At 60.6% G+C, this 26,000-nt stretch overlaps 3 protein-coding genes across 10 annotated transcripts in view; 2 read left to right on the top strand and 1 right to left on the bottom strand.

The window, feature by feature from the left end:
- The first annotated feature begins 10 nt into the window (after nt 1-10).
- HMGCS2 (3-hydroxy-3-methylglutaryl-CoA synthase 2) lies at nt 11-4,271 on the top strand. The gene is made up of 9 exons (XM_063406717.1): nt 11-1,012; nt 1,252-1,691; nt 1,955-2,080; nt 2,334-2,498; nt 2,569-2,737; nt 2,823-2,993; nt 3,498-3,604; nt 3,693-3,818; nt 3,898-4,271. The coding sequence occupies exons 1-9, from the start codon at nt 900-902 to the stop codon at nt 4,002-4,004; spliced, it is 1,524 nt and encodes a 507-aa protein (XP_063262787.1). The 5' UTR covers nt 11-899; the 3' UTR covers nt 4,005-4,271.
- Nucleotides 4,272-4,699: 428 nt separating this feature from the next.
- On the bottom strand, nt 4,700-8,417 carry PHGDH (phosphoglycerate dehydrogenase). Its single transcript, XM_063406714.1, has 12 exons — nt 8,162-8,417; nt 7,752-7,903; nt 7,504-7,569; nt 7,372-7,426; nt 7,193-7,291; nt 6,957-7,089; nt 6,729-6,877; nt 6,355-6,507; nt 6,103-6,235; nt 5,771-5,898; nt 5,347-5,575; nt 4,700-5,001 (listed from the first exon to the last, which is right to left on the bottom strand). Exons 1-12 carry the CDS (start codon nt 8,297-8,299, stop codon nt 4,844-4,846), a joined length of 1,593 nt encoding a protein of 530 aa, XP_063262784.1. The 5' UTR covers nt 8,300-8,417; the 3' UTR covers nt 4,700-4,843.
- Nucleotides 8,418-12,044: 3,627 nt separating this feature from the next.
- The window catches only part of PDE4DIP (phosphodiesterase 4D interacting protein), a 36,669-nt gene continuing 22,713 nt past the window's right edge, over nt 12,045-26,000 (top strand). For 5 of the 8 annotated variants that reach the window (XM_063406702.1, XM_063406704.1, XM_063406705.1 and 2 more), the window contains exon 1: nt 23,759-25,086. In XM_063406702.1, the coding sequence (XP_063262772.1) occupies nt 23,938-25,086 (1,149 nt within the window). In that variant the 5' untranslated portion in view covers nt 23,759-23,937. Of the gene's footprint in view, nt 12,214-19,370; nt 19,430-19,601; nt 19,775-20,238; nt 20,350-20,785; nt 20,863-21,684; nt 21,809-21,882; nt 22,038-22,321; nt 22,440-23,757; nt 25,087-26,000 lie in introns of those variants that run through there. The other 3 variants (XM_063406707.1, XM_063406708.1, XM_063406706.1) reach the window with 3 other exon arrangements.

Genomic DNA, 26,000 nt, shown 5'->3' with positions numbered 1-26,000 from the left:
AGGCGTTTGTGCTGCCGGAGCGGGCAGAGCTGTTTGGGAAGGAGTCCCCAGGAGCTGCGGGGACAGTCGCCCTCCCCGCTGAGCACTCGTGTTTGCCCACACCAGCCCTCGGGTGCCAAAACCGCAGGTGTCCCTTGAGAGCAGGTGGGGGGACAGGAGTGTCCCCAGAGCACAGTCATGGAAACCCGGGACACAGATGCGGGTGGGGACGGGAGCTGTCCTGGATGTGCAGCCATGAGGACAGGTGGTCCCGCGGGTGCAGACAGCTCCGCAGGGATCTGGGGGCCGCAACCCTGCCCCATGGCCATGTTGACAGCCGCACCGGGACCAAAGGTCCCTTTTGTGCCCCTGTTATGTTGCCACAGGCATCACGTGGCTGTTTGCTCTGCTGCTTTGAAGGTGGCTCTGCCCCCACCCAGCTCATGGGGTTTTACCCCCACAGAGCTGCGGCACGTGTCAGACGTGCACTGCGTCCCGGGCAGCACGGACGGGACTGGCACCAGAGCCCGGCCGCCCTCTGCTCCCTGCCCGGCACCGCGGGGGCAGCCGGGGAGGCCACACGGTGACCACAGCTGTGCAGGCGAGCCTGGTACCAGGGCTGCCGCTGCCCCAGGGCACAGCTCCCACAGCCCATCCTGCTGCTCAGCCCTGGCTCCGTGTCCCCAGGCCTTGGGCACAAGATGAAGACACTCTCAAGCTCCCCCCTCCAAAGCCCCGCTGCCCCTGCCGTGTTGGCTGGCGCTCGGTGACCTTTGAGCGCCAGGGTCCGGCAGGCTGATAAAGGCCGGGAGGGCTGAGCTGAGCTGCCCACGCAGTTTATAAAAGCACTACGCGAGGCCATCCCGCTGTCCGTCTGTCCGGCCGGCCGGCCCTTTGTCCGCGCAGCAGCTGGGGCGAAGATGTTGCGCTTGGTCGGGCGCGCCGCGCGCTGCTGGGGGGCGAGGTGGGCACCACCGGGGCCGGAGCGGGCACCCCGGGGCGCCCAGCAGCCTGCGCTGTGGCAGAGGGCATGGTGAGCATCCACAGGGATCGGGGGGCTGGAGATACAGCCAGGGCAGAGGTGGGGAGCTGGCTGAGATCCTAAACCTTAGTGGGGAAGGGAAGCCTCTCCCTCCTCTCTGCAGCACTGCCAGGAGCTAGCAGGAGTTTGGAACACTCCTAGCCTGGGCTACTCGCTGGTGGCATCTCCCCAGGGCCACCCTCTGTCCCCAAGTCTGCCACAGGATTGTTGCCACTCCCTCTGTCCCACAGCCTCTCCAGTGCTGCCGGGACAGGTGCCTGGCCCAAGGATGTGGGCATCCTGGCCCTGGAGGTGTACTTCCCTGCCCAGTATGTGGATCAGGAGGAGCTGGAGCGCTTTGATGGAGTGGAGGCCGGCAAGTACACACGGGGCCTGGGCCAGAAGCAGATGGGCTTCTGTGCCGCCCACGAGGACATCAACTCCCTGTGCCTGACCGTGGTGCAGCGGCTGGTGGAGCGCGGGCAGCTCTCCTGGGACGCCATCGGCCGCCTGGAGGTGGGCACCGAGACCGTCATCGACAAATCCAAGGCAGTCAAAACCGTCCTCATGCAACTTTTCCATGACTCTGGTAACACTGATGTGGAGGGCATCGACACCACCAACGCCTGTTATGGGGGCACGGCCTCGCTCTTCAATGCGGCCGCCTGGGTGGAGTCCAGTGCCTGGGATGGTGAGTGCAGGCAGGGACCGTGCCGTGGGGCTGGATGCTGGGTGGGTGCCATGGGATAGGGGAAGGAGGCAGGAGCTGGCCTGAAACCCAAAACCTCTGCTGTAACTGCAGAGGGAGCCACTGCACCTCCAGGCTCTCCATCACCCCTGCTTCCTGCCCATCTTGGTGTGACACCTGGCAGCATGGAGACGGGAACACACAAGGGCCATGGGATGGGGGCTTCCACCCGCTGGCGGCTCTGCAGTCCCTCTGTCCTCCCTCAGGTCGCTATGCTGTGGTGGTGTGTGGGGACATCGCTGTCTATGCCACGGGGAATGCGCGGCCCACGGGAGGTGCCGGTGCCATTGCCATGCTGGTGGGACCCAACGCCCCGCTGGTGCTGGAGAGAGGTTGGTGTCATGAGAGCCTGGGGGTGGTGAGCTGTCCCTGGGGCCATGCGCCTGTGTCCCAGCCCTGGGCAGAGCTGCTCAGCCAGACCCTGCTAGGTACTCCAGGATGCTGGCTAGCCACGTACTTGTAGGCACCATGGAGTGACTCAGGGAGACTGCCAGGGGTGGCATGGCAGGCAGCACCCCTGGGTGTTTGCCACTGGGCTGGGGTCTCCTGATGCTCTCTGGCAGCTGGCTTTCCCCGTGCCCCCAGGCCTGCGTGGGACCCACATGGAGCACGCCTACGACTTCTACAAGCCAAATCTGTCCTCTGAGTACCCGGTGGTGGACGGGCAGCTCTCCATCCAGTGCTACCTGCGGGCGCTGGACCGCTGCTACGCCGTGTACCGGCGGAAGGCAGAGGCCCAGTGGCAGCAGGGTGAGTGGCAGCACCCCTGAGGGGCCCATGGCAGCCCCCTGGATACTGATGGCCCCGTGTTTCCTCCCAGCTGGCATCCAGAGGCCCTTCACCCTCAATGACTTCAAGTACATCATCTTCCACTCGCCCTTCTGCAAGCTGGTGCAGAAGTCGGTGGGGAGGCTGCTGCTGAACGACTTCTTGGCCTCCCCCAACCCCGACACAGCCTCCGGCCTCTACAAGGGGCTGCAGTCCTTCCGGTGGGTCCCTGTGCTGTGTCCCCCATCCCTCAGCCCTGCCAGGGATGTACTGCCCTGGGGTTCCAGCTGGTCTCTCTCTGGGCAGCGATGTGAAGCTGGAGGACACCTACACCAACAAGGAGGTGGAGAAGGCATTCCAGGCAGCCAGCCAGGACATCTTCAACCAGAAGACCAAGCCCTCCCTGCTCCTCTCTTCCCGCAATGGCAACATGTACACACCATCCATGTATGGCTGCCTGGCCTCCCTCCTGTCCCAGTGAGTCCCCCAAAATGCTGGCTTCGGGGGAGGGAGGAGATAATTTTGGGGAGGACACTACCTGACTGTATAGAGGAGCAGAACTCATCTCCCAGCCCTGATTTCCCCCTGTCTCAACAGGGACCCAAGCCTTTCATTGCACACAACCCCCAGTATGGATGCATCCTGCTGCAGGCCATCTCCCTGCCAGACTTTTCATCCCAGCTTGCTGGAGCTGGGCCAGTGCATAAAGCCCTTCTGTCATCACCAGGAGGATGAAAACCCTTGCTCTCATGCCCAATAGAATGAGTGACCCCATGGGAAAGGAGTCATGGGAACAGACAGGCTCTGAGGGGAATAAAAGCCTTGTCCTGGGGCTCCCTGGCACCACTGCACTGCAGGGCTACACTCCTTCAGAAATGTGGCCCTACAAAGGAGGCAGCCCTCTACACTGGCCCCATAGTCCTTTATTCCCATCTACCCCCCAGCCCAAAGGTCCTGTAAGCCCCTCACCTCTCACTTCAGGTGCTCAGCACGGGACCTGGCCGGCTCCCGGATCGGTGCTTTCTCCTATGGCTCGGGGCTGTCCGCCAGCATGTTCTCCTTCCGTGTCTCACAGGATGCAGCCCCAGGTGGGCCCCAGGGCAGAGAGGGACTGGGAAGGGAGGGCAGCATGGGCCTGTCAGTGGTGGATCTCTCACGTGGGGTGCCCATTGCCAGGCTCACCCCTGGACAAGCTGGTCTCCAGCCTGGCTGACCTGCCCGCCCGCCTGGACGCCCGCAAGCGCGTGGCCCCGAAGGACTTCGCCGAGATCATGAAGCGACGGGAGGAAACCCATCACTTGGGTCAGTGGGGCTGGGGGGATGTGACCCTGCCCCGCTGGGCCTCACAACACCACTGAGCATCACTGCCCTCTCCCTGCAGCCGACCACGCTCCCCACGGCTCCCAGGCGGATCTCTTCCCCGGAACCTGGTACCTGACACGGGTGGATTCCAAGTACCGCCGTGAATACGCCAGGAAGCCCATCTAGAGTGGGATCACCAGAGTGGTGAGCCCTGGGGAGGGGGATGCTCTCTTTCCCATTGTGATCCCTGTTCATTCCCCACATTCGGGGCTGGCCTGTGTGGGAAAGTTCACTTTGTATGGGTGGGGAATGGCCAGCAGTGACTTGGGCCCCGGAGCTGTTGGAGACAGCAGCATCTTCTGCAGATACCTGGGCAGGGGAATAAAGGTGTGGATGGGAGGGGGCAGCAGCCTGGCTCTGGCTCCTGGTCTTGAATGGTCTTCTCCTGCCCCAGGTCCCTCCCAATTAACAACCACCTGTCTGGATCACAGCTGCTTACGGGCATTTATTCCATGGCCACCTGCCATGTTAGATGTGGGAGTATGCCCTGACATTTTGGGGGAGTCAAGTAAGCCCCAGTCTCCCAGTCACCAGTTTAGGTGGCCAAGATGGCATTTTCATTGAATTGAAACCGCCTCATGGCAGAACCCATGGGCAGGAGGGCACAGGTGATGCGGCGGCTCATGAGAGGGCCCATGCCCCTTGCAGCGCTGCTCTCTGGGCCATGTCCCAGCACGGGACCGTGGCCAGACAGGATCTCAGCAGCCACAGAGACCTTTGCACCCTTCAGCAAACAGCAGCAGGGCTGGGGAGCAGCAGGGGCAGGAGGGAGGGGGTTTGGGGTTGAGGACAAAGGACTGCACAGACAAGGCACCACATGCTCTCTCCTTCTAGACCCTTTATTACATGTGGGACCACCCCAAACCTAGTGGGGGGGTCAGGGATGGCCATGTGCAATGCTTCCCCAGCTGGGGGAGGGTCCAGATGTTGCGGCCGTGGGGAGAGTCCTTGTCGGCAGTCAGGGTCTACAGTAGGTGGAGCTGGAAGGCTTCCGTGACACGTGGCTTCAGCTCGCCCAGGTTGGACAGGGGCGCTGAGAGCCCTGCGATGCTCCACTGCTCCCCTGCCACCGTGCTGGAGCTGTGGTAGGACAGGAGCTGGGCCCCTGCCTTGCTCAGCAGCCCTGGAGAGGAGGCAGGAGTTAGGGACCGTGGACTGCCCCACTGCCCCAGCACCCAGCAGGGAGCTGAGCCTCTGCTCACCCCAACACCCCGCTCAGAGGTCCACGATGCCATTTCTTCCTCCACCCCAAGTCCTTTGCTCAATATCACACAACCCCCTGCCCCATCCGTCCATGCATCCATGCATCCATGCATCCATCCATCCATTCATCCATCCATCCATCCATCCATCCATCCATCCATCCATCTCTCCAGGCAGCATCTGCTGCAGCAGGGGCTCAGCTCTGGGTTGGATGCAGGGGTTCCCCAGGCAGTCCCTGCAGCTCGGGGCTGACACAGGAACTCACCGGTCAGTGTGGCCAGAGCACTGGTGTCAGAGGCTTTGCCTCTGTAGATGAGGACAGGGCCACAAAGTGGGGCTGGCTGCTTGAAGGTGGCCCCGTTGATCTGCCGCAGGACTGGGGTGCTGCCCTGCACCGTCCCCGTCACCTGGTGTGGGGTGCCCTGCAGGGACACCTGCACCAGACCGGTGCTGCTGTCGGGCTCGGGGGCCACATCACTGTGGGTGGTTGTGACCTGCCAGAAAGACACGGCCACTCAGTGCCCAGGTCCTGCGTGTGGCTGGGGCAGGGAAGGGATGTTCTCAGAAGCACCCCAGGGAACACCCAGCCTCAATGCTGCATTAGCAGCCCAGTAGGGTGTCCCCAGGCTCATGCTGCTTGGTGGGGAAGGCACACCAGGCTGGGGTGCAGAGCCCGGGTGTCCACGCACCTTCAGCCCAGCCTCCTGGGCCAGCAGCATGGCGTTCACCAGGGTCACCTCCTTCTGTGTCCCTCCAGCCAGCATGCCCGCAGCCACAGCAGGCGTCAGGTAGCTCCCAGCCTCCTTCAGGGGTGTCCCTGGGGTGCAGGGAGGAGGTGCATGAGCCAGCAGTAGAGAGGTCAGGCCCGCAGTGGAGTGGCCAGCCTGGGGCTGGTCCTTCCACCCACCCAATCCATCCACCTATCCATCCCTGTACACTCTAAGGCTCCAATCCCTGTTAACCAGCTTCCTGTCTGTCTGTCCTCCTGCCTGCCCATGGGGGTCCCCACACCCAGGCTCACCTAGGGTGCAGACCTGCACACTGCCCTGCATTTGCTTGCCCGCCGTGCACAGCACCGTGCCCAGGGCCCTGCCCAGGGTGATCCAGGGCTTGGTCTGGGGTGCAAAAGCCTTGCTGAGAGCCTGCCCATTAACCTGCGGGAGAGAGGGGGCGGTGAGAGCCTGCCAGGGATCACACATGGAGCATTGCTCCAGTGCACCCGTGGGTTACAGCTGGGGTAAGTGGGGCACGGAGCTGCTGCAGCGGGACTCACTACGCCGGTCAGCCCCTTCCCCGTGGCCATGTCCACGATCTGCATGGCGATTTCCTTGCCGCAGCGGCTCTGTGCCTCCCGTGTGCTGGCGCCCAGGTGTGGGCAGGAGATGACGTTGGGGTGGTTCACCAGGTCACGGTCCTTTGGGGGCTCCTGCAGACACAGTTCCATCTTGCCATCAGCTCCCAGCATCTACCTAGGAGCTCAGAGCAGCGGGAGCTGCTCCCACCTCCTTTGCAAGGAGAGAAGCTGAGCAGGCCTGTTCCTGGTCCCAGCCCCACAGGGTTTACTAGGCTGCCCTGCCCTGGTTTGGGCAAAACTGAGGTGGTGCTGAGACAAAGCCAAGCTTGGGGGGTGCCCACAGCCTCACTCGCCTGTGTGAAGACATCGAGGGCGGCCCCACCACACTGCCCTGACTGCAGAGCCCGCAGCAGCGCACCCTCGTCCACGATGCCACCGCGGGCACAGTTCACCACCTGCACGCCACGGCGGCACTTGGCAAAGGTGCTGTCATTCAGGAGCCCTGCGGAAGGAGGGCTGTGAGCAGAAGGGGGCTTCTCCAGCTCTCCCCAAACCTCCCTGTGATCCTGCCCACTCCGTACCTGTGGTGGAGGGCAGCAGCGGCGTGTGCACCGTGATGAAGTCGCAGCGGGGCCAGATCTGCTCCAGCGGCAGCTGCTCCACGCCAAAAGTGGCTGAGACATCGGGGGTGATGATGGGATCGTAGCCTATGGTCTGAGGCAGAGCAGGCACTCACTCTTACAGCCTGGCATGGTGGCTCTGGCCAGGTCAGGAAGGTCTGGGCTCTCCATCATTCATCCCCGCCTTATCTCCTCACCTTCATGCCAAAAGCCTGCATGCGAGTGGCCACCTCCCTGCCGATGCGTCCCAGCCCCAGCACGGCCAGCGTCTTCCCATTCAGCTCCATACCCATGTACTGGGAAGTGCAGGGAGGGTGAGCAGCACACCCCACATGGACACCCCCCACCACCCAGAGGTGCTTCACCTGCCTCCTACCTTCTTACGGTCCCACTTGCCCTCCTTCATGGAGGCAGCTGCCTGCGGGATCTGCCTAAAAAGGAGGCTGTGGTCAGTGTGGGGTGGGGGGCTGTAGGGCACAGCTCTGTCTGCATCCTGCCTTGTGCTCACCTAGCCAGGCACAGGATCATCCCACAGGTGAGCTCGGCGGCGCTGAGGCTGTTCCCAGTGGGTGTGCTGGGGATGGAGAGCAGTGTCACTGGTGTGTGTCCCCCGGGGTGACAGGGGGCTGCACCCCAGGAGGACGGAGACACACAGGATGGTGCCAGGGGTGCCATGGGTGGGGAGGGCACCCTATTGAGGTCTCCCCGACCTCCCCAGGATCACAGGCACGGATGTCCCCACACTCCTGCTCTTACTTCATGACCAGGACACCCTTCCTGGTGGCTGCCTCCACGTCCACATTGTCCACACCGGTGCCAGCTCTGCCCACCACCTGCAGCCTCTCCGCCGCCTCCAGCACCTCGGCCGTGACTTTGGTGGCCGAGCGGACGATGAGCCCGTCGCAGTCCTGAGGGGTGACAGACACGGCGAATGGGACCAGGGCCGGGGTCGGTGGCCCCGGGTGGGTCACGGGATGGGACACGGGTCACGGGACAGCCGCTGCTGGGGTCCGGGATCTGCCGTGAGAAACCGGCCGGGCTCTTGCATCAGACGGGAGGCGGGGACGGGTCGAGGGGGTCCGCTGCCACCCGGGACCGCCGGCCTGCGGCTGTGCCCACCTGCCCACGAACTCACCCACCCACGCGTGGGTGCAGCCCTGCCTCACCCGGATCTCCCGCAGCAGCTCCTCCTTGCTCAGCCCGGGCTTCTCCTGCACCCGGATCCCGCCGGCCTGCAGGATCTCCCGGCAGCAGGGGTCCAAGCTTTCGCTGATCAGCACTTTCTGCAGCTTGCCCAGTGCCATGGCGGGAGCGGGCCCGACGGGACAGGGGTGCGCTGGACGGGGCGGGGGTGCCGGCTCTCTCCGCACGCCGCCGAGAGGCTGCCGCTGCCCCTCTGCCGCGCTAAAAGAGCTGCGAGCGGTGCACGTTTTTCGGGCTCATTGGGTCCCGTCTCCATAATCCCACCTCCTTCCCTTCCCCTCCCCGCCCCAGCCCGCCCGGTTCCCCCCTCATTCCCCCCGCCCCCGAGGGAGAGGGAGGAGGCGGGGGTGCGGGACCAGGGCTGGGCCGGGCCCCCTGGCAGCCCCAGAGAAAAGGAAGGGAGTGCCCTGCCAGGACCCCGTGGGTCAGGGAGACACGAAAACCGGAGCACCCGGCCGTGCCTCAGTTTCGCCGTCCCGCATATCACAGATATCACAGCTCAGTAAGGCAGGAGGGGGCCGGCAGCGAAAGCCACGACGGTGCGGGTGGCTCCCCACAAAGCTGGGGGTGCCGCTGGCAGGGAGGAGCCCAGCCCATGGCGACCCCAGACATGGCCTCCCCAGCTCGCCCAGGAATGGGGGTTCCCCAGATCCCACAGTTCAGAAGTGAGGCAGGGCCGTGGCCCCTGCCCACCCCCGACACCGTGCCTGCGGTTGAGCAATGCTCTTGATAAGGGGCCGGGACACGGGCTCCCAATGACGTGGGGTGCATGGGAGCCACCCAGCAAACGCCCTCCATGGGGCAAGAGCCAGATGACCTCGCAGTGGGAAGTGCTGGCCCTGAAACACGATAGAGAGGGGTCCATGAGATGTGGGTGGCAATGGGATGCGGCCAGACCTTCACAGGGCACCTGGACCAGATACACCCCAGATCCTGCCCATGGGGAGCAGGGTCTGGCCGGCCCTTCCACCCCTTTCCACACAAATGGGGGTGGGCAGAACCTACCCAGTGCTGCCAAGCCAGGCCCTGATGGGATTGGGCCCTTCCCCAGGGTCTGCGTGCCCCAGGCAGCAGGTCTGGACCGAAATGCCCTGTGTGACACCGGGTGGCCCTGGAGGCTGTTAAACCAAGCGGAGCCCAAGTGACGGACCTGTCCTAGCAGACAGCAGGTGGCCAGAATAGGATGCCTGTCCTCGCCACAGGCAGCACCACTTACAACCAGGAGCTAGGGACAGCCTGGCACCCCTGCAGCCGCTGCTGCCCCGCAGCCACAGCCAGGGAACAACCGTGACGCCAGAGTGGGGAAAGTCCAGGGCGGCCGGCGCGGGGTGAGAGGTGCGGTCAAGGGCAGCGGCTGGTGAAATCTGCAGCGGTCTGGGAACGGCCCCTCGGCAGGGAGCTGTGACCCGGGGACCGCGACAGGGCTCCCTCGCCGCGGCCTCCGGCGTGCCGTGGGCTGGGGACACCCGCACTGCGGGACCGGCTGTGGCTTGGACACGGCCCCGCAGCCCTTGGCACCGCCGGGCGCCGGCCCGGCCTCTGCTTTAGCCATTAGGACCTTGCTCCAGGTGCCCGGAGGGCACATCAGGACCTGCCATCCCGGCGCCCTGCTCCCCGTGCCGGCACCGCCCGGGCTTGCCCGGGGCCTCGGTGGCTCCTCTCCCACGCCCGTGGCATGTTTGTGCCGAGGACACGCGTGGCCAAGCCACGGCTGCCTGTGGCAGCGCATTTGCCGGCTTTTCCCGGCCGGCTGGTGCCCTCTCCTGGAGACTGCGGCCAGCGGCACAGCCCCACGGCACCCCGGCCCTCTGGGAAACTGGGAGCGCCGGCGGGGGGGCTGTGCCAGCAGGCGTGTCCCCCCTCTCCTTGGCCCCCAAGGCAGCCAGATGGAGGGGACCCAAAGGCTGGAGGGGACCCAAGACTGGCAGGGCCAGCGGGATGGGTGCTCGGGGACTGGGGCTGTGGTGGCTGATGCGTCACAACAGGGATGTAGTAGGGGGGTATGGAAGCACGGCACCCCTCTGCTGACCCCATTTGTACCAGGTGTTGCATATAGAGTAAGAAATGTGGCAGAAAATAAACCCACCTGTGTTCCAGCTGCTCTTCACAGATCAGAGGGCTGGGGACAGCTGAGCTGGATTTATGAGTATAACCCATTTGGCACCATCGGTCTGGTGGTGTTCAGTAGGAAATTCCACGAGTGCAGCTTCACAAACAGTGCAGCTTATTAATTCAACACCATAGGTTTGTTCACATTCCATAAAAACTTTCATAATCACAGATTTGTGACTAGTGTAGTATATGGAAGCAGCAGAAATACAAAATTGCTTTGATAAACACACCAGTTGCAATAGAGCTCTAGGTAGAGTAACAATGTTGTGTGATGATAATAGCAATTGTATGCAGAAACTGACCACGAAGGTGTCCCCACTTTGGGTGGAGGGAGAGTAGCACATTCTGTCTCCAAAGTATTTTTGGATCTTCCTTCTAACCAGGTAAAATTCCTACCCTCATATCCAGCCCAAACTTCTCCTCCTAGTCCTGTGCTATGTAGAGCACAGCCTAAGAGGAGACTATGGAGCTATAGACATGGTACCATGTACCATTAAGCTTATTATAGGGGGCGTGTGTTAATATTTTAATGGCCCTTAATCAGACAAAAGTTACTGGTTTTGGCCACAGTGTCCTCCAAATTTCTGGTCATGTGACTTTGTTCCATCTGTCGGAGCCAAAGCGGAATCATTCCATCACCACGGGACCTCCTCCTTCTTCCTTGCCACCAGCTCTGTGGTTCTCCATCCACACAGGTAACACAGAGAGTATGGATAGTAACCCTTAGCCCTCGCCTGGCTGGTGGGTCATCATTCCAAGCCAGGGTCCTGGAGAGACTCTGCTTGGTGGCAGGCAGTGGCCATGGGGGACAGCTGGCTGAAGGGCTGTGGGGATGTGGGACAGAGAAGAATGGGGCCAGGCAACAGGGAGTTAGGGGGAGGGTCCCTGCAGAGAGAACAGGGCTGGGGAGGAGTCAGGGGCAGCGCTGGTTTTGGGGTGTCAAGCAGGTAAAGAAGTTAGGGGTGTCAAAGGAGACTTGGGGTTATTGGAGCTGGGATGGGGAGGGGCAAAGAAAAGGAAAGGGGTGGGGGAGGTTGGGGGTGTTTAGTTGGGATGGTGGGTGTTCAAGGGGATTTATGGGCATCCAGGGCTACAGGTATGTCCCAGCGGAGGACTAGGAAGTCAGGGACAATTAAAAAGCAAGTGAGAGTGCTGAGGGACTGGAACAGTATCCGAGGACTCATGGGGCTCTGGGGTGGCAAAGGGGATTGAGGGTGTCACGTTAGGATGGAGTTATCCAAGGACGACTGTGCAGGTGACTGGGGTGTCAGGATGGATGTTTGAGGGTGCCATGGGGGATCCTGGCTAATTGTGTGTCTTTTGGGGAGACTGTGAAGTTGGAAGAAGGATTGAGAGGGGAGAGGAAGGGATCATGGATGGTTTCTGAGGGACTGAAGTGTGAGGAAGGGTTGGGGCTCAGTCCAGAGGGACTGGGTGGAGTGGGGAATTGGGCAGGGGGTGGCTGTCAGCCGGGACAGGACTCAGCTGGGTGGGGGGCAGTGGAGAGATGAAGGGTGGATGGACAGGGATCAGGGAGAGGGCAGAGGGAGCGGGGAAGAAAAGATAGGGGGCCAGAGGGAGGGATGGAGGGAGAGAAGGATGCGGGGTCAGAAGGAAGGGAGGCAGGGAAAGATGAAGGATGGAGGCAGCGAGAAGGAGGAGGAGGACGACTAGGAGGAGGAGGGGAAGCAGAAGCGGGCGGAGCCGGACGGTGCCGCAGAGCCGCCTCCCCGGCGCACGCTGGGCCGGCTCGGCAGCGCCTGCAGGGACCCGGCGGCCCGGCCCGGTGCCCCCGGTGGCCGGCTCGGTGCTGGCCGGCCCGGTGCCGCCGGTGCGTGGCCCGGTGTCTCCCGGCCCGGTGCGGCGGAGCCCGGCGGGGCAGGATGCGAGCCCCGAGGCGGAGGTGAGGAGCGCGTCCGTGCGCGCGTGTGACATCCGCGGGTGCGCGTGTCCGGGGGATGTCCGGGGATGTCCGTGTGTCCCGGCACGCGGGGGCTGCGTGTGCCCGCGCTGGGCTGCGGGGATGCCCCGGCAGGCTGCGGCCCAGGCATCCCCGGCATCGGTGCCGCCGGGATGCGGCTGGGATGCGGGCGGGATCAGTGTGCTCCCGCGGGGCTGTGCAGGGCCCGACGCCCCCTGTCCCAAGCCGCATTCCCTTGGGCCTTGGGCGTCCTTTCCTGCTGCTGGGGTCCCGTGTCTTGGGGCTGGTGGCAGGGCTTCGGGACCCCGCGTTTGTGGCTCTCTGGGCTCTGCACCAGGCAAGCCCAGGAGAACATGGGAGCCGCTGGTGTGCATGAAAGGGACCAGGAATCCCCTGTCCAGCAACTGGGGCACACTGGTGTTCGCTGCCCTGTGCCATGGGCACCTGTGGGTGTCAGGGCAATGTGTGTGTGCCATATGAGAGGGCAGGAGCTGTAGGATCCTGGGCTGGTGCCTGCACCATAACTAAGCTCTCCTCGGTGTGCTGGGCATGTGAGGTTTGCTGGGAGGTGCTGGGCCCTGAAGGAAGGGTTCAGGCTGCTGGTGTTGGTCCAGGGAGCTTGGCTTGCCCCATCTCCCCAGCCCCGTTTTCATCGTCCCCACTCTTCCCCTGGCTGTGCCCATCCCCGGTTCCACGCTGAGCTGCTGGCCCCAACGCTTGTCCTGGCATCTCTGCAGGGCTGCCGGCCTGGGGAGCTGTGCCGGGAGCCGGCCTGGGGAGCTGTGCCAGCTGCCGGGCCATGGAGCTGTGCCGGGAGCCGGGCCATGGAGCTGTGCCGGGAGCCGGGCTGGGGAGCTGTGCCAGCTGCCGGGCCATGGAGCTGTGCCGGGAGCCGGGCCGGGGAGCTGTGCCGGGAGCCGGGCTGGGGAGCTGTGCCGGGAGCCGGGCTGGGGAGCTGTGCCGGGAGCCGGGCCGGGGAGCTGTGCCGGGAGCCGGGCTGGGAGCTGTGCCGGGAGCCGGGCCGGGGAGCTGTGCCGGGAGCCGGGCCGGGGAGCTGTGCCGGGAGCCGGGCCGGGGAGCTGTGCCGGGAGCCGGGCCGGGGAGCTGTGCCGGGAGCCGGGCCGGGGAGCTGTGCCGGCTGCCGGGCCGGGGAGCTGTGCCGGCTGCCGGGCCGGGGAGCTGTGCCGGCTGCCGGGCCATGGAGCTGTGCCGGGAGCCGGCCATGGAGCTGTGCCGGGAGCTGTGCCGGCTGCCGGGCCGGGGAGCTGTGCCGGCTGCCGGGCCGGGGAGCTGTGCCGGCTGCCGGGCCATGGAGCTGTGCCGGGAGCCGGCCTGGGAAGCTGTGCCGGGAGCCGGGCCAGGAGCCGGGCCGGGGAGCTGTGCCGGCTGCCGGGCCATGGAGCTGTGCCGGAGCCGCCCAGCCGGAGCGCGGGCAGCGCCAGCCCCCGCTCCCCCGGCGGCCGCGCTCAATGCAGACCTTGTTGCCTCGGCCCGTGTGCAGGTCGGTGGGTGGCCGTGCCGTGCGCTCCGTGCTCTGCTCGCATACTCAGGCGGCCACCGTGTTTGGGGACGGCTGTCCCCGCTCCACCTCCTCCGTGGTGGCACTCCGCCCCTGCTGAGACATTTGTGCCAACGAGTCAGCGGAGAGCTGGGATGTGCCACGCTCGGCATCTGAGCTGCCACACTCTCCCTGGCCTCGCCTGGCCTTTGCCACAGCCCCTCTGCCAGCTTGGAGCCACTGGCACACCGTGGCTGCTGCTGAGCACGGGGCTGGGGCCTGCCGTCCATCCCTCCATCCATCCATCCCTCTGTCCATCTGTCTCCAAGCAGGAGGTGATCCAGCAGCAGAAGGAGGTGAGTCACTGTTGCTGGGTTCTCGTACTGTTGCTGGGTTCTCGTATCTGGTGCTTTGGGCATGCTTTACCCCAGGATGCTCTCCCCATGGGAGATGTGAGAGAGCAGCCACTCTCACATAGCCCATGTGCCCTGGCCCTGCCTGCCAGCCCTTGGTTGTCCCCTCTCCCCGATGGCACCCTGGGGTGCCAGTGCTGGCAAGTGGCTCAGTGGTGTGATGCCGTGGAGATGCTGTGAGTCAGTGGGTGCTCTGAGTCAGGGCCGCGTGGTGCCCCTCGTGCCAGGCCCTGGAGGTACATGGGGGTGGGTGGGCAGTGCTGCCCGGTGACTGGGGGGGGCCCAGGGCTGAGCCCCCCTCGTTCTGTGCTGTGCCAGGAGCTCTGCTCTATGCTCCAGGCTGGCATGAAAGGGCTCTTGTCCTCCTGCAGCCCCAGCAGCACTGCAGTGGCCTCCCCTTCACAACAAACAAATTCCCAGTGTTGGGCACAGGGGCAGGGAGGGGGGAGCCCCCACTCAGCCCAACTAGCCATGGCCGGGGCAGAGCCCTGGGCTCCTGCTGGCCCAGCATTCCCATGGCCAGGTATGGGAATGTCACTCTGGCTGTGTGGGGATGCTGGCTGGGCAGCTGCACTTTGGGAAAGTGGGTGCTTGGCTCTTTCACTCCAGAACCCGCAGGCAGCCACTGCCCTGGCCTGGCCCCACCTCAGGGTGGCCCTGAGCAGTAATATTTTGTTTCCCAGGCACAAGGTTATTTTTGGGTTGTTAATGCCATTGCCACGGTCCCAGTCTGAAGCATTGTAGCCAGCACAGGATAGCCTGGTATCAGTCAGCTGGGTATTGCCCCGAATCTTCTCACTCTGTCCTTTTGTTTGTTCTTTCCTTATCTCTTCTGCTTGTGTCACTGGCCCACCAGGGACAGCAAGCCTTTCTCTACATAGGAATATCTTGTTCCAATGTCATTGAAAGAGTGGCAGCTAATGTCTAGTGTTCTCTTTGGCTCTTCCAGCCCCTTTTGACCCAGATTAAAATGGGAACTGTGTTCACTGAACCCCCATTTCCCATAAATATATATAGTATATATTTATGCTATATGGTACCATAGGTGTATGGGATCAAGCTGATAAAATAATCTCAGTTCTCTTAATAATAATTCTAAAGTTCCCAGAACTTGCTGTCACTCCTTTATGTTAGGTAGACTCTGCCCATGTTCTGTTTTTTCTGGGGTTTGCAAGAGAACAGAAGCAGCTTCTTTAATCCAATAGATTCACAGGAATTTAACCCCCTGCTTGGGCCCCTGATGCTGGGATGTTAGACTGCTCAAGGCTCATATTTTTCCTTGTGGGCAAAACCACCATAGGGTATTCTCCAATGAAATTGATTAGACAGAGCATCTCTGTGAGGTAATTTGAGAGAATTTTCTCTGTGAGACTATTTGGCTTGTTCATCCTGGAAAAGAGAAGGCTTCAGGGGCACGTAATTGTAGTAATTCCAGTACCTGAAGGGGCCACAAGAAATATGGAGGGAGACTTTTTACAAGGGACTTTTTACCTGTGACAGGACACGGGGGAATGGCTTCAAACTGACAGGGGGTAGGTTTGGATTGGGTAGTAGGAAAAAATTCTTCACTGTGAGGGTGATGAGACCTCATCCAGGTTGCCCAGAGAAGCTGTGGATGTCCCATTGCCAGAAGTGTTCAAAGTCAGGCTTGAAGGGGCCCTGAGCAACCTCGGCCAGTGGAAGGTGTCCCTGCCCATGGCAGGGAGGTTGGAACAAGATGATGTTTAAGATTCTGTCCAAACCAGGCCACTCTGGGATGATTCGATGATGATGATGATGATATCATTGATCTACTGATACCTTGTAACCTTTGCTAGGGCATGATTGTGGCTAAGACTTTGCCAAGGCTTTATGAGCAATATTGAGACAGTGTTTATATTCTGGAGCAGCCTATTAAAAATACACTGCACTCCCTTCCAGGTAAAGGTGAATCAAGCCTTGCTGTGTTCCTAGAGTGGGATCACAAAACCCATATGTTTTACATCCAGGGTTGCCATTCCTGAGCGGGGCACACGCTGAAGTTACCAGTTCCTCAATATTTGGCACAGCAGTGCTTAAAGGCTCAGTACTGGCATCTCTCCTTCCTCCAAATCTGGTCCCACCCTGTCCATGTGCCAGTAATCAACAGTTAATTCCCGTTTTTATCCAAACTGGTGAATTACTTGGAGTGAAAGTTTGGTGAGTTATCAATCAGTGAATTAAATGGGCAGTGGGCTCTGGAGGCCATTTGTCCTTTTTCCAAATCAGCTGTAACTTCAGGAGTTCAGTTTTTTGCTGCTGCAGAGGATTGTATCGGGTACATCAGCAGCTTTTGAATGAGGCAGGGTAAGCGCCGTGTGGGGTGAATGCACTGTGGTATCTGGATTTCTTTTAGGGTCAGGGTTGAACGGGAGGACCAAACACTGCTTCCATCAGCTGCCAGGTTTGGCTGCTCAGAACATTGAAACCCAAAATGTTTTCATTGTGATTCTTTTGCTGCAAAGTGAGTGGAGGACATGTGCTTATCGCCTGGGAGCCATAAATGAACCTTAGTGGTTTGGCACGTAGCGCTTGCTCTGTTCACTCCAGTGATTTCAACTCTGTCCAGTTTTTCAGTGTCCTGCTGTGTTAATACCAGAATTTGTGTTCCCTTACCTGTTAGAAATATCATTAATAGTTGAGGAGGCCCACCTGGAATCAGAATGTGTGGGCTGTTATTATGTATGCACTGACAGGATTCCACCTCCTGGAATTTCAGTCCAGCCTGGCTTGTGGCCACAGCACTTTTCAAAGTGAATTAGATTGAATGGGATTGCTTTTCAGCTATGATTTCCCACTCTTCACCAAGGTTCAGTTGTCTCTTCTGTTTCTCAAATGCATCTGGTTTCATACTCAGGGGGATTTGAAGGAGACAAAGAGTCATCTTCCCCAGTTTTCTGTCATTTGGGTCACCCCATATGTCTCCATCCTGTTCCTCAGGGAATATCATTAGTTTTCCAATCTATATGATGTCAGGGGGATCAGGAACTCTCACAAGCATCACCTCTACCTTTTCTTCTATTTTTTTTTCTCCTTCTCTTCCTCTAAATGTTTCTGCAGTTGCTTTTCCCTATTTTCAGCTGTGGTGTAATACATTTTAAGTTGCTCCTTTTCTGATTTCAAAGCAGCATATTCTACATCTGCCATTTTTTAGAAGAGCAGGTGCTCTGATTTTCTTTTGCACACAAGATCAGTGAGCCCTCAATACTGCACCAACAATTGCTTTATTGTTGTTTTTCCAGCATTTTTGGGCTCATTCTATTCCTTCTGAGGATGGTGCACACTTGTGTTAAACCAAGTAATAATAACAAAAATATACAGAAACTTAGCAAAGTGTACCTGGCTTGGGACAAGGGAGAGAAGAGTAGTCCATTGACTTTCTCCAAGGTATTTTGGGTCTTCCTCCTAACCAGGTGAAATTTTTGTCCTCCTTATGTATAGCCTGATCTTATCCCCCTCCTCCTATGTTACATATGGCATGATCTAGGTGGAGCATTGAGTAACAGAGTTATATATGTGGCAGCATGCATTTCATTAAGCTTATTTGCCTGTGCAGTGGTGTGTGTTTCATTATTTAAATAATCCTTAATCAGGAAAAAGTTACTTTTTTGGCCATGGTGTCCTCCAAAGTTCCAGTCGCAGGACTTTGTTCCACTCCGTGCAGTTTCTCAGAGCCAAAACAGGACAATCCTATCTCACAGGACCTCCTCCTTTGCCCCCGCTCATGCTTTCTTTCTACTCTGCACATCTTTCTGTCAACTATGCACATCTCCATGTGCAAAGTTAATGTGAAGGATACACAGTGTAGGCTGAAGATGGTAAGCCTTAGCCTTTGCCTGGCTCCTTGGTCATCACCCCACAGCATCCTCAGGATCTGGGATGCTGTACTGTCTCTATGGGTATTCTGCCTCTGGGCATTGTGTCTCCTTGTGCATCATTTAGCTGTGATCCTTCCTTGCTTGTTGTGTCTCTGGGTATTACCCTTCTGGGTGTCAAGCCTTGCATACTATGTCACTGGTTAATGTGCCTTTTTGGGTATTTTGCCTCCAGGGATTTCATGCCTTAGGATATCATGCCCCTGGGTACTGTGCTTCCAAAAGTGCTGTGCATCCTTGTGCATCTTGAGTCTTGGAAGTTTTGCCCCTGGGTGTCACACCCTGGGCTCTGGTCCTCCTGGGGTGTCATGCCTCCAGAGGTCACACCTCCCTGGATATTACTTTGATCTCCTCAGGGTCATCCTTCTGGTTATTGAAACTTGGGTGCCTCTGGGTAAGATGCCCCTGGGCACTGCACCTCTGGGTGCTTTGTCTCTGGGTATCACGCTGGTTATGGTGTCTGGCAGGGCACACAGAGACACCTCACCAAGTGCTGGTGTGTTTACAGTCATCGTGCCTCAGTTTCCCTCCATGACAGGTTGTTGCTGCAGGGTCTGTGTCACGCTGTGTCTGCCTCTCCTGCTCCCTATCAGGCTGGCAGTGCTGTGCCCTGCTGCAAGGTGCTGGTGTGGTGTCCAAGGCTCTGGGGACATGGTCCTGGGGCCCCTGCCATGGCTTGTGCCACAGGAACACGCTGGCCCTCCTTGGCTGCTGGGGCTCAGCCTCATGCATGTGGGCAGGGCACTGTGCCCACACTGATGCTGTGGCAAATGCCCACCTCCCTGCTTATGGGACCCCACCAAAAACCTGTCAGGCTGAGATTAGAAAATAAACATTCTGATTGCTTTAAAAGGAAAAAAAAACCCACAACAATCCAGGGGTTTTTTTTATTATTTGTTGGGGTTTCTCTTTTCCTTTTAAATCATGAAATGACTCACACTTCTGAGCTGAAAATAAATGCGATTAGGAGCCGGTGAGCTATGACAGCACAGAGGCACAGGGTCCCTCGGAGAGCAGCCAGGGCCAGCCCTGCTTCGTGGCCCCAATCCTCCCTGGGGGCTGCGGGGCTCTGCTGTGGGGGCTCAGGTGGCTCTGGCAGGACTGCTAATGGAGCTAAAGTGCTGCTGCGGGGACACTGCCATCTGCACAGCCCCCAGGGCCTCCTGTGTTTGCACTCAGCGCCGCTGCCCAGCGGCTGTGGGACACACACGTGTGTCCCCACGTGTGCGCAGACACCAGTGGCACCCCCTGTCACCCTTCCCGGTGCTTCCAGCACAGGGGGCCCGGCTGGGACCCGCGATGCTGTGCGTGACACGGCCATGCTGCTCTCCGCAGGGACCCCTGCAGCAGTGACACCGTGCCAGCCGTGGTCCCCGGAGCCAGACACATGGCGGGTAAGGCACCCCGAGAGCCCCCGGTACCCTGCACGCCCCGTTCCCGTGCTCCCAGGGATGGCCAGCGGCTTTCTGGGCCCCGAGGCAGCCCCTTGTCTCTCCTCGGAGGCAGACGAGGTGTGGAGCAGCCACTTTGCTGGTCTGACTGCTGTTCGCCCTTGCTCCCCGCCAGCCTCCCAAGAAGAGCTGTGGGCTGAAGGTGATGAGGACCCTGTGCCAGCCGAGCCGAGGGGGTCCGGTGGCCCCCCGGGTGCCCAGCCTGACCCCTCGGTGCAGACGTGTCTCCTCCGGGATCTGGAGATGGGGCCCCTCGCCCAGACACAGACCCTGCGGGACTTCGAGCAGGTGAGACCGCGGGGCGCTGGGACCCCGCACGGCACCGCCAGGGCCCTCCCGGCACTGCGGGGCGCTGGCGGGATTCCTGCCAGGATTCCTGCCGGGATTCCTGCCGGGTCCCCGGACACACAGCGGCAGTGGAGCGCGGGAGGGCTGGGGGGCAGGTGGCGGTGCCAGAGGGACGGGCCCAGCCCGGCCGGCCGCCACGCTCCCCTCACCGCCCTCACGGCTGCGGCGCGTGGGGCCTCCGGGGCTCGGGTTTCACCAACCCGCTGTCCCCGCTCCAGCGATTCCTCAAATAGCTCTGGGAGGCGGAAAAAAAAGAGGAAAGGGAGAGCAGCGGGGCCAGCGACGGGAGCTGCGGGCGGGCAGGGAGCCTAAGGCTGTGTCCCGGCGGCGCCATGTGAGGGGTGCCGGCATGCCCGCCCCATGGAGCGCCGGCCATGGCTAACGGGTACCGCACGCTCTCCCAGCACCTCAATGACCTCAAAAAGGAGAATTTCAGCCTCAAGCTCCGCATCTACTTTCTGGAGGAGCGCGTCCAGCAGAAGGGCGAGGAAAGCCGGGACGATGTCTACCGGCGGGTGAGTGCCAGTAGGGGACGGGGTGAGGGAGTTTCCTTTCTTTTCTTGGAGGGAATGGGGTGAGGGGAGTGTAGCCAGGGGGGATGCCAGGGAGGGCTTGGGTCACTGGGGCTGGGGGAGCTGCTCTATGGGAGTTTGCCCCTCGTTTCCTCTGACAGGAGTGGGGAGAAGGTTGGGGAGGGCATCCCCAGCCCGGTGGGATGCCCGAGGTGGGTGACAGTGCAAGTTTTGGGGGCAGACAAATGGAGTGGGTACACCCCATCCCTGCACCGATGGGCTAAAATACCACCTGTGCCACTCGCTGACAGGAGCACCCAAAGCCCTGCCATGGCCTGGGGGTCCCCCATGCCACTTCTGCTTCATTTCCGTGGGCAGTGGGGCTGGGGTGTCCAGGCAAGCATGAGGGCATCCTACCCACCTCCTTCCTGCTTCACAGAACATTGAGCTGAAGGTGGAGGTGGAGAGCCTGAAGCGGGAGCTGCAGGAGAAGCAACAAGCTCTGGACAACACATGGTGAGTGGGGCTGGCCAAGCCCCTCACCCCGGGCAGACATGGTGTCCATACCCACCTGTGGTGGCTTTGTGGGCATGGGGACAGGGGGTGTCTGCCTGCACCCTGCCCGTAGCAGGCAGTAGAGGGGTCTGCAGTGGGGCTGGAGGGGGTTGCAATGGGGCTGGGCACCCGCCGGGCTCCTCTTACAGCCCTGGCGCCAGCCAAAAATAAAGGACAGCACCTGTTTGGTGGGGGAGGGCAGCACCGTGCCCAGGGGCCATGGCATGGGTGTCTCACTGTGGGGCACTGATGGCAGGGGGGCCAGTGGCACAGGTGCTCTGGTGGGTCAGAGCCTGAACATGGCCTGGTGCTGCCAGAGGAGCCGTGTCTCCAGGGCAGGACGTGGGGCGAGCCAGGCTGAGGGCACCTAGAGTGGTACAGATCACCCAACCCAGCTGCTTTGCAGTGAAGGCTGTCACAAAGGCTGTGCTATACCATGCCGTGCCATGCTGCACACTGCCAAGCCACACTGTGCTGTGCCAGGCCATGTCATGGGAGATGTGGCACACGGTGCTGTGCCAGGCCATGGAGATGCAGTGCCATAGCAGGCTGTGGCACACTGTGCTGGGCGAGGCCATGGAGATGCCATGCTGTAACAGGTTGTGGCACACCGTGCTGTGCCAGGCCATGGGAGATGCCATGCCATAGCAGGCTGTGGCACACCGTGCTGTGCCAGGCCATGGAGATGCCGTGCCATAGCAGGCTGTGGCACACCGTGCTGTGCCAGGCCATGGGAGATGCTGTGCCATAGCAGGCTGTGGCACACCGTGCTGTGCCCGGCAGGGTGGCTGCGGAGAACCAGACGAGCCGCAGCCAGGCCGCGCTCCGGCAGCAGTATGAGGAGCGGCAGCGGGAGTCGGAGCACGTCTATGAGCTCCTGGAGAACAAGATCCAGCTCCTGCAGGAGGTGAGTCAAGGGATGGTGGGAGCCAGGGAGGAGCCAGGAGCTGCTGCCTGGGGGCTCACCCTGCTGCCATGCAGGAGGCCAGGCTGGCACGGAGTGAGGCCGAGCAGGCCACGGCGCTGGCCAGAGCTGAGGCGGAGAGATGCCGGGAGCTGACAGGGAAGCTGAAGGAAGCGGCGAGGACAAAGCAGGAGGACAGGAGCGACAATGGCTGTGGCTCTGTGGCCCAGAGGTAGGTGTCCAGGATATGTCTCCTCTATGCTGCCAGCCTGTTTACTGTGCCAGTTCTTGGGAACTACCAAGCGGCTCCTTGTGATGTGCATGACTGAGGAGCTGTGCATATCTGGTGGGGTGCAGGGGTCTCCCCAATGAGGGAGAGCTGAGCTGTGGGGAAGGGGGAGCAGTCCTGAGGCTGCTCTGCTTTGCCCCAGAGCCTGACCTCTGTCAGGTGTTCTCAGTGTCATCCCAGGACCAGTCCAGTCCCTGAGCGTCCCCATGCCCTTTTGTCACTTTCAGGAGGATCAAAGAGCTGACCCAAGAGCTGGTTTCCAGCAACCAGCTCGTGGAAATGCTGTCAGCAGAGAAGCGTGACCTGCAGCAGTGCCTGGAGGGGTCTCCAGTCATGGAGGGGCAGGTAAGTGGGCAAGGGTGGGGAAGCCCCAGGGAGGAGGATGTTCACTCAGGGCTTGGCTGGTTGTTATCCCTGTCCTCTTCTGGGGCTGTGGCCAGGACTATGCCATGTTCACCCTGGCAGGGTCAGGTGATTGCCAGGAGCTGGGAGGAGCAGGGGGGCTCAGAGGACACGGTGTGAGCTGTCAGGGGACAGGCCACCGGCCTGTGCAGTCCTTCTGCGGGTGTTGGTGCCACTTGCTCCTGACTGCCATTTAAATCCCAAGTCTTAAAATACTCCTGGCAGCCTGGCATGGTGCCAGGCAGGATTTTGGGGCTGTGAGAGATCAGAGCGGCATGTTCCTGGCAGCTGCACAGCTCTGGCCATGCTGCATGGTGGTGGCACGGTGCTGTCCCCAGCAGCCACGGGCCATCAGTGTGTGAGCTGCCTGTCTGATGGTCCTGCAGGGACCCTGCTGTTTGCCCACTGGCTGGCATGGGCTGCTGTGTAGGTGCTGGTGGCACTGTGCTCTGGGGACGTGCCCACCCCCACTGCCTGCTGGGGCTGGCCACTGGGGCAGGCTGGCACTGGGACATGGCACTGGGGTGGGGGCCTGGCACCAGGACAGGCACTGGTATGGGGATGGGGATATGGCCCTGGGGTGAGGATCCGGCACTGGGACAGGTGCTGGCATTGGGACAGGTGCTGGCATTGGGACAGGGACGTGACACAGGCACTGGGGTGGGGACTTGGCACTGGGACAGGCCCTGGCATTGGCACGGGGACGTGGCACAGGCACTGGGGTAGGGAGACGTGGCACTAGGACAGACACCTGCATTAGAGCCAAGCACTAGTATGTGTGTGTGTGGCTCTGGCACTGAGGCTGGACCCCTGCGCTGTCCCGTCGCGATCGATCGCTGTCGTTGTCGCTGTCGGTGTCGCTGTCGTTGTCTCCGTCGCGACCCCCGCCGCCGCCCCTGTGCCCGGGCGCGGCGCGGGCCGCCACTGCGCATGCGTAACGCGGGCGTGGCAACTACATATCCCAGTAGGCGTTGGGGGCACTGCGCAAGCGCGAGAGGCTGGGCTCTGCCGCCATCTTGAAATCTGAGCCAGAAGCCGGGCGCTGCCGTGGCAGGAGCATCGTCGGCTCGGGGCGGTGGGGCCGGGGCGGGACGGGCAGGGGCAGCCCGCGGTGAGGGGCAGCCCCGGGGACGGGGGCTGTGAGGAGAGAGGGGGCAGCATCGGGGGGTCGAGCTGTGAGGTGAGGGAGCAGCACCAGAGGGGCGGGGGGGCCAGCCTGGACAAGGGGGCAGCCCAGGTGTGGCTGTGAAGATGTGAAGGAGGTGGTTTAGCGGGGGATGTTTCTGTTGCATGAAGAGTCCCGGCGTGTCACCAGCCTAAAAGGGCAGATCCGTGCGGTGAGACGTGCCGGCGGGGTCAGGGATTGAGGGAGATGTGCTGACCTCGGGAAGGTCTCCTGAGAGCCCGCGGGAGTAGGTTTGGGTGCCGGGAGGGAGGGAGGATGAAGGAAAACTGCCGGATTTGCGGCCGGGAGCTGTGCGGCAACCAGCGGCGATGGATCTTTCACACGGCGGCCAAGCTGAATCTCCAGGTGCTGCTCTCCCACGTCCTGGGCAGGGAGCTGTGCCGGGACGGCAGGTCCGAGTTTGCTTGCAGCAAGTGTGCCTTCATGCTGGACCGCATCTACAGGTTCGACACCGTCATCGCCCGCATCGAAGCCCTCTCCATCGAGCGCCTGCAGAAGCTGCTGCTGGAGAAGGACCGTCTCAAGTTCTGCATCGCAAGCATGTACCGCAGGAACAACGACGACTCCAGCACAGAGGACAGGGCTGGGGAGGGGACTGTGGACCTTTCCAACCTGCCTGATGCACAATACGCTGCCCTCCTCCAGGAGGACTTCACTTACTCTGGGTTTGAATATTGGATGGATCAAGAAGAGCACGGCCTGGAGCAGCACAGCTGCCACGGCTCCGAGGGAGCGGGGAGCCGCTCGCGGCGCTGCCGGGGCTGTGCTGCCCTGCGCGTGGCCGACGCCGACTATGAAGCCATCTGCAAAGTGCCCCGAAAGGTGGCCAGGAGCATCTCCTGCGGGCTGTCCAGCCGCTGGTCGGCCAGCATGGGCAACGAGGAGTCGTCTGTGTGTGATGTGGCCGAGTCCACCAGCTCCAGGGTGGCTGTGGATGGGGACAGCATGGAGGAGGGCACGCCTGCATCCTCTGTTGAGTCTCTGGACACCACCGTGGAAGCCAGCCCTCCGCAGCAGAAGGATGAAGATGCAGATAAGGGAGTGAAAGGGAATGGGAAATGTGATGATTTCTCGGATGATCGCATGACCCCAAGCTCTTCACTGAGTGGGAACAGGCTGGAGCTGGCCCTCAATTTGATCAAGACTTTGGACTATAAACCCCTTCAGAGCCCCCGAGGCAGCAGACTACCTATTCCTGTGAAGTCCAGCTTGCCCCCTCGCAAGCTCAGCCATGACTTGGCAGATGGCAATGCTTCTGCTGGCTTAGCATGTGCTAGTTCTGCCTTCCTGAACACAGACAGAAAATCGTTTTCCAGAGCTCCTTTGGGCCTTCCCCTGGAAATTTCTGAACTGCAGGAGCTGTGGGATGACCTCTGTGAGGATTATATGCCGCTGAGGGTACAGGTAGAGGTCACAGTGCCGCCCTTCCATTGAGCATTGTCCTTGTGGTCCAGTGCTGAGCCTACTGGGGATTCTTCTGTGCTGAGATAATGCAGACAGCCACGTGTGGCTGAACAGGGGCTAAGAATAGGCAACTCGGTCCTTTTTAGGTGTGCTGCCTCTCTCCTCAGTCATTCATTCTCTTGTCTTCTGTTTCCTCCTGGTGTTCTGGGAAATGAACCTTCCCCCCCTCACAATGCAGCCTGCTTGGTGGGTCTAAGCTCTCTGTCATTTCCCTGCTGAGAAAACACCAGTTTCACTTCATCTTTAAACTTACAGTTGGTGTGGCTTTTATCCACAACAAGAGGGAATATGTTAAGCTTCTGGGCATGTGTTTTCCAGCAGATGTGTTTTCTTTGTGCCTGAGTAATGGTTGGAGTGTGAGGAACGCCTGCCTCCAGCCCTGCCTCTGCAGGTCAGGCCTCCAACCTGCCGAACGTGCAGAGCCACCCAGGCATCTGTGGCGTGTGCCCTGAGGAAAAGGTGTTTTCCTTGCAGGTGGATTTGTGCCAGAGGATGACTTTAGGTTAGGTATTCAAGATAATTGGTTTATTTTCTGATCCTTTGTAAAGATCTACCAATTAGTGGCAGGTGTTGCTGAGAGGGGATGAAAGCTCCTGCTTTCAGGATGCTGTTATCTGTCTTGATAGCAGTCCTAGCTCCAGGTTGCCTCTGTTTCGCTGGCTTTAATGAAATGTTCTTTGGTATGGAGTCAAAAAGCTGAACTTGTAACTTCTTTACCACTTTCCGTAATGAATAGAAGGTCTCAGTCAGCTTCAATTCAGCAATATCCATGTCAGTCTAATTGCATTCCCATTAGCAGCCTTAGTGCTGCCTAATGCTGTAGGTAGCCTGGGGGATTAGGAAAATGCTCGTTT

Source organism: Prinia subflava, chromosome 10, assembly GCF_021018805.1.
Source record: "Prinia subflava isolate CZ2003 ecotype Zambia chromosome 10, Cam_Psub_1.2, whole genome shotgun sequence".
Taxonomy (NCBI): domain Eukaryota; kingdom Metazoa; phylum Chordata; class Aves; order Passeriformes; family Cisticolidae; genus Prinia; species Prinia subflava.
This window is presented reverse-complemented; position numbering and strand designations above follow the sequence as displayed.

Excerpts from the sequence above, each read along its gene's own strand:
- HMGCS2 (XM_063406717.1), top strand. The coding sequence starts at position 900 with ATGTTGCGCTTGGTCGGGCGCGCCGCGCGCTGCTGGGGGGCGAGGTGG. Across the intron at positions 1,692-1,954 it reads GGAGTCCAGTGCCTGGGATG|GTCGCTATGCTGTGGTGGTG; the intron begins GTGAGTGCAGGC and ends GTCCTCCCTCAG. Across the intron at positions 2,081-2,333 it reads CCCGCTGGTGCTGGAGAGAG|GCCTGCGTGGGACCCACATG; the intron begins GTTGGTGTCATG and ends CCGTGCCCCCAG.
- PHGDH (XM_063406714.1), bottom strand. The coding sequence starts at position 8,299 with ATGGCACTGGGCAAGCTGCAGAAAGTGCTGATCAGCGAAAGCTTGGAC. Across the intron at positions 7,427-7,503 it reads ATGATCCTGTGCCTGGCTAG|GCAGATCCCGCAGGCAGCTG; the intron begins GTGAGCACAAGG and ends CCTCCTTTTTAG. Across the intron at positions 6,878-6,956 it reads GCTGCTGCCCTCCACCACAG|GGCTCCTGAATGACAGCACC; the intron begins GTACGGAGTGGG and ends CTCCTTCCGCAG.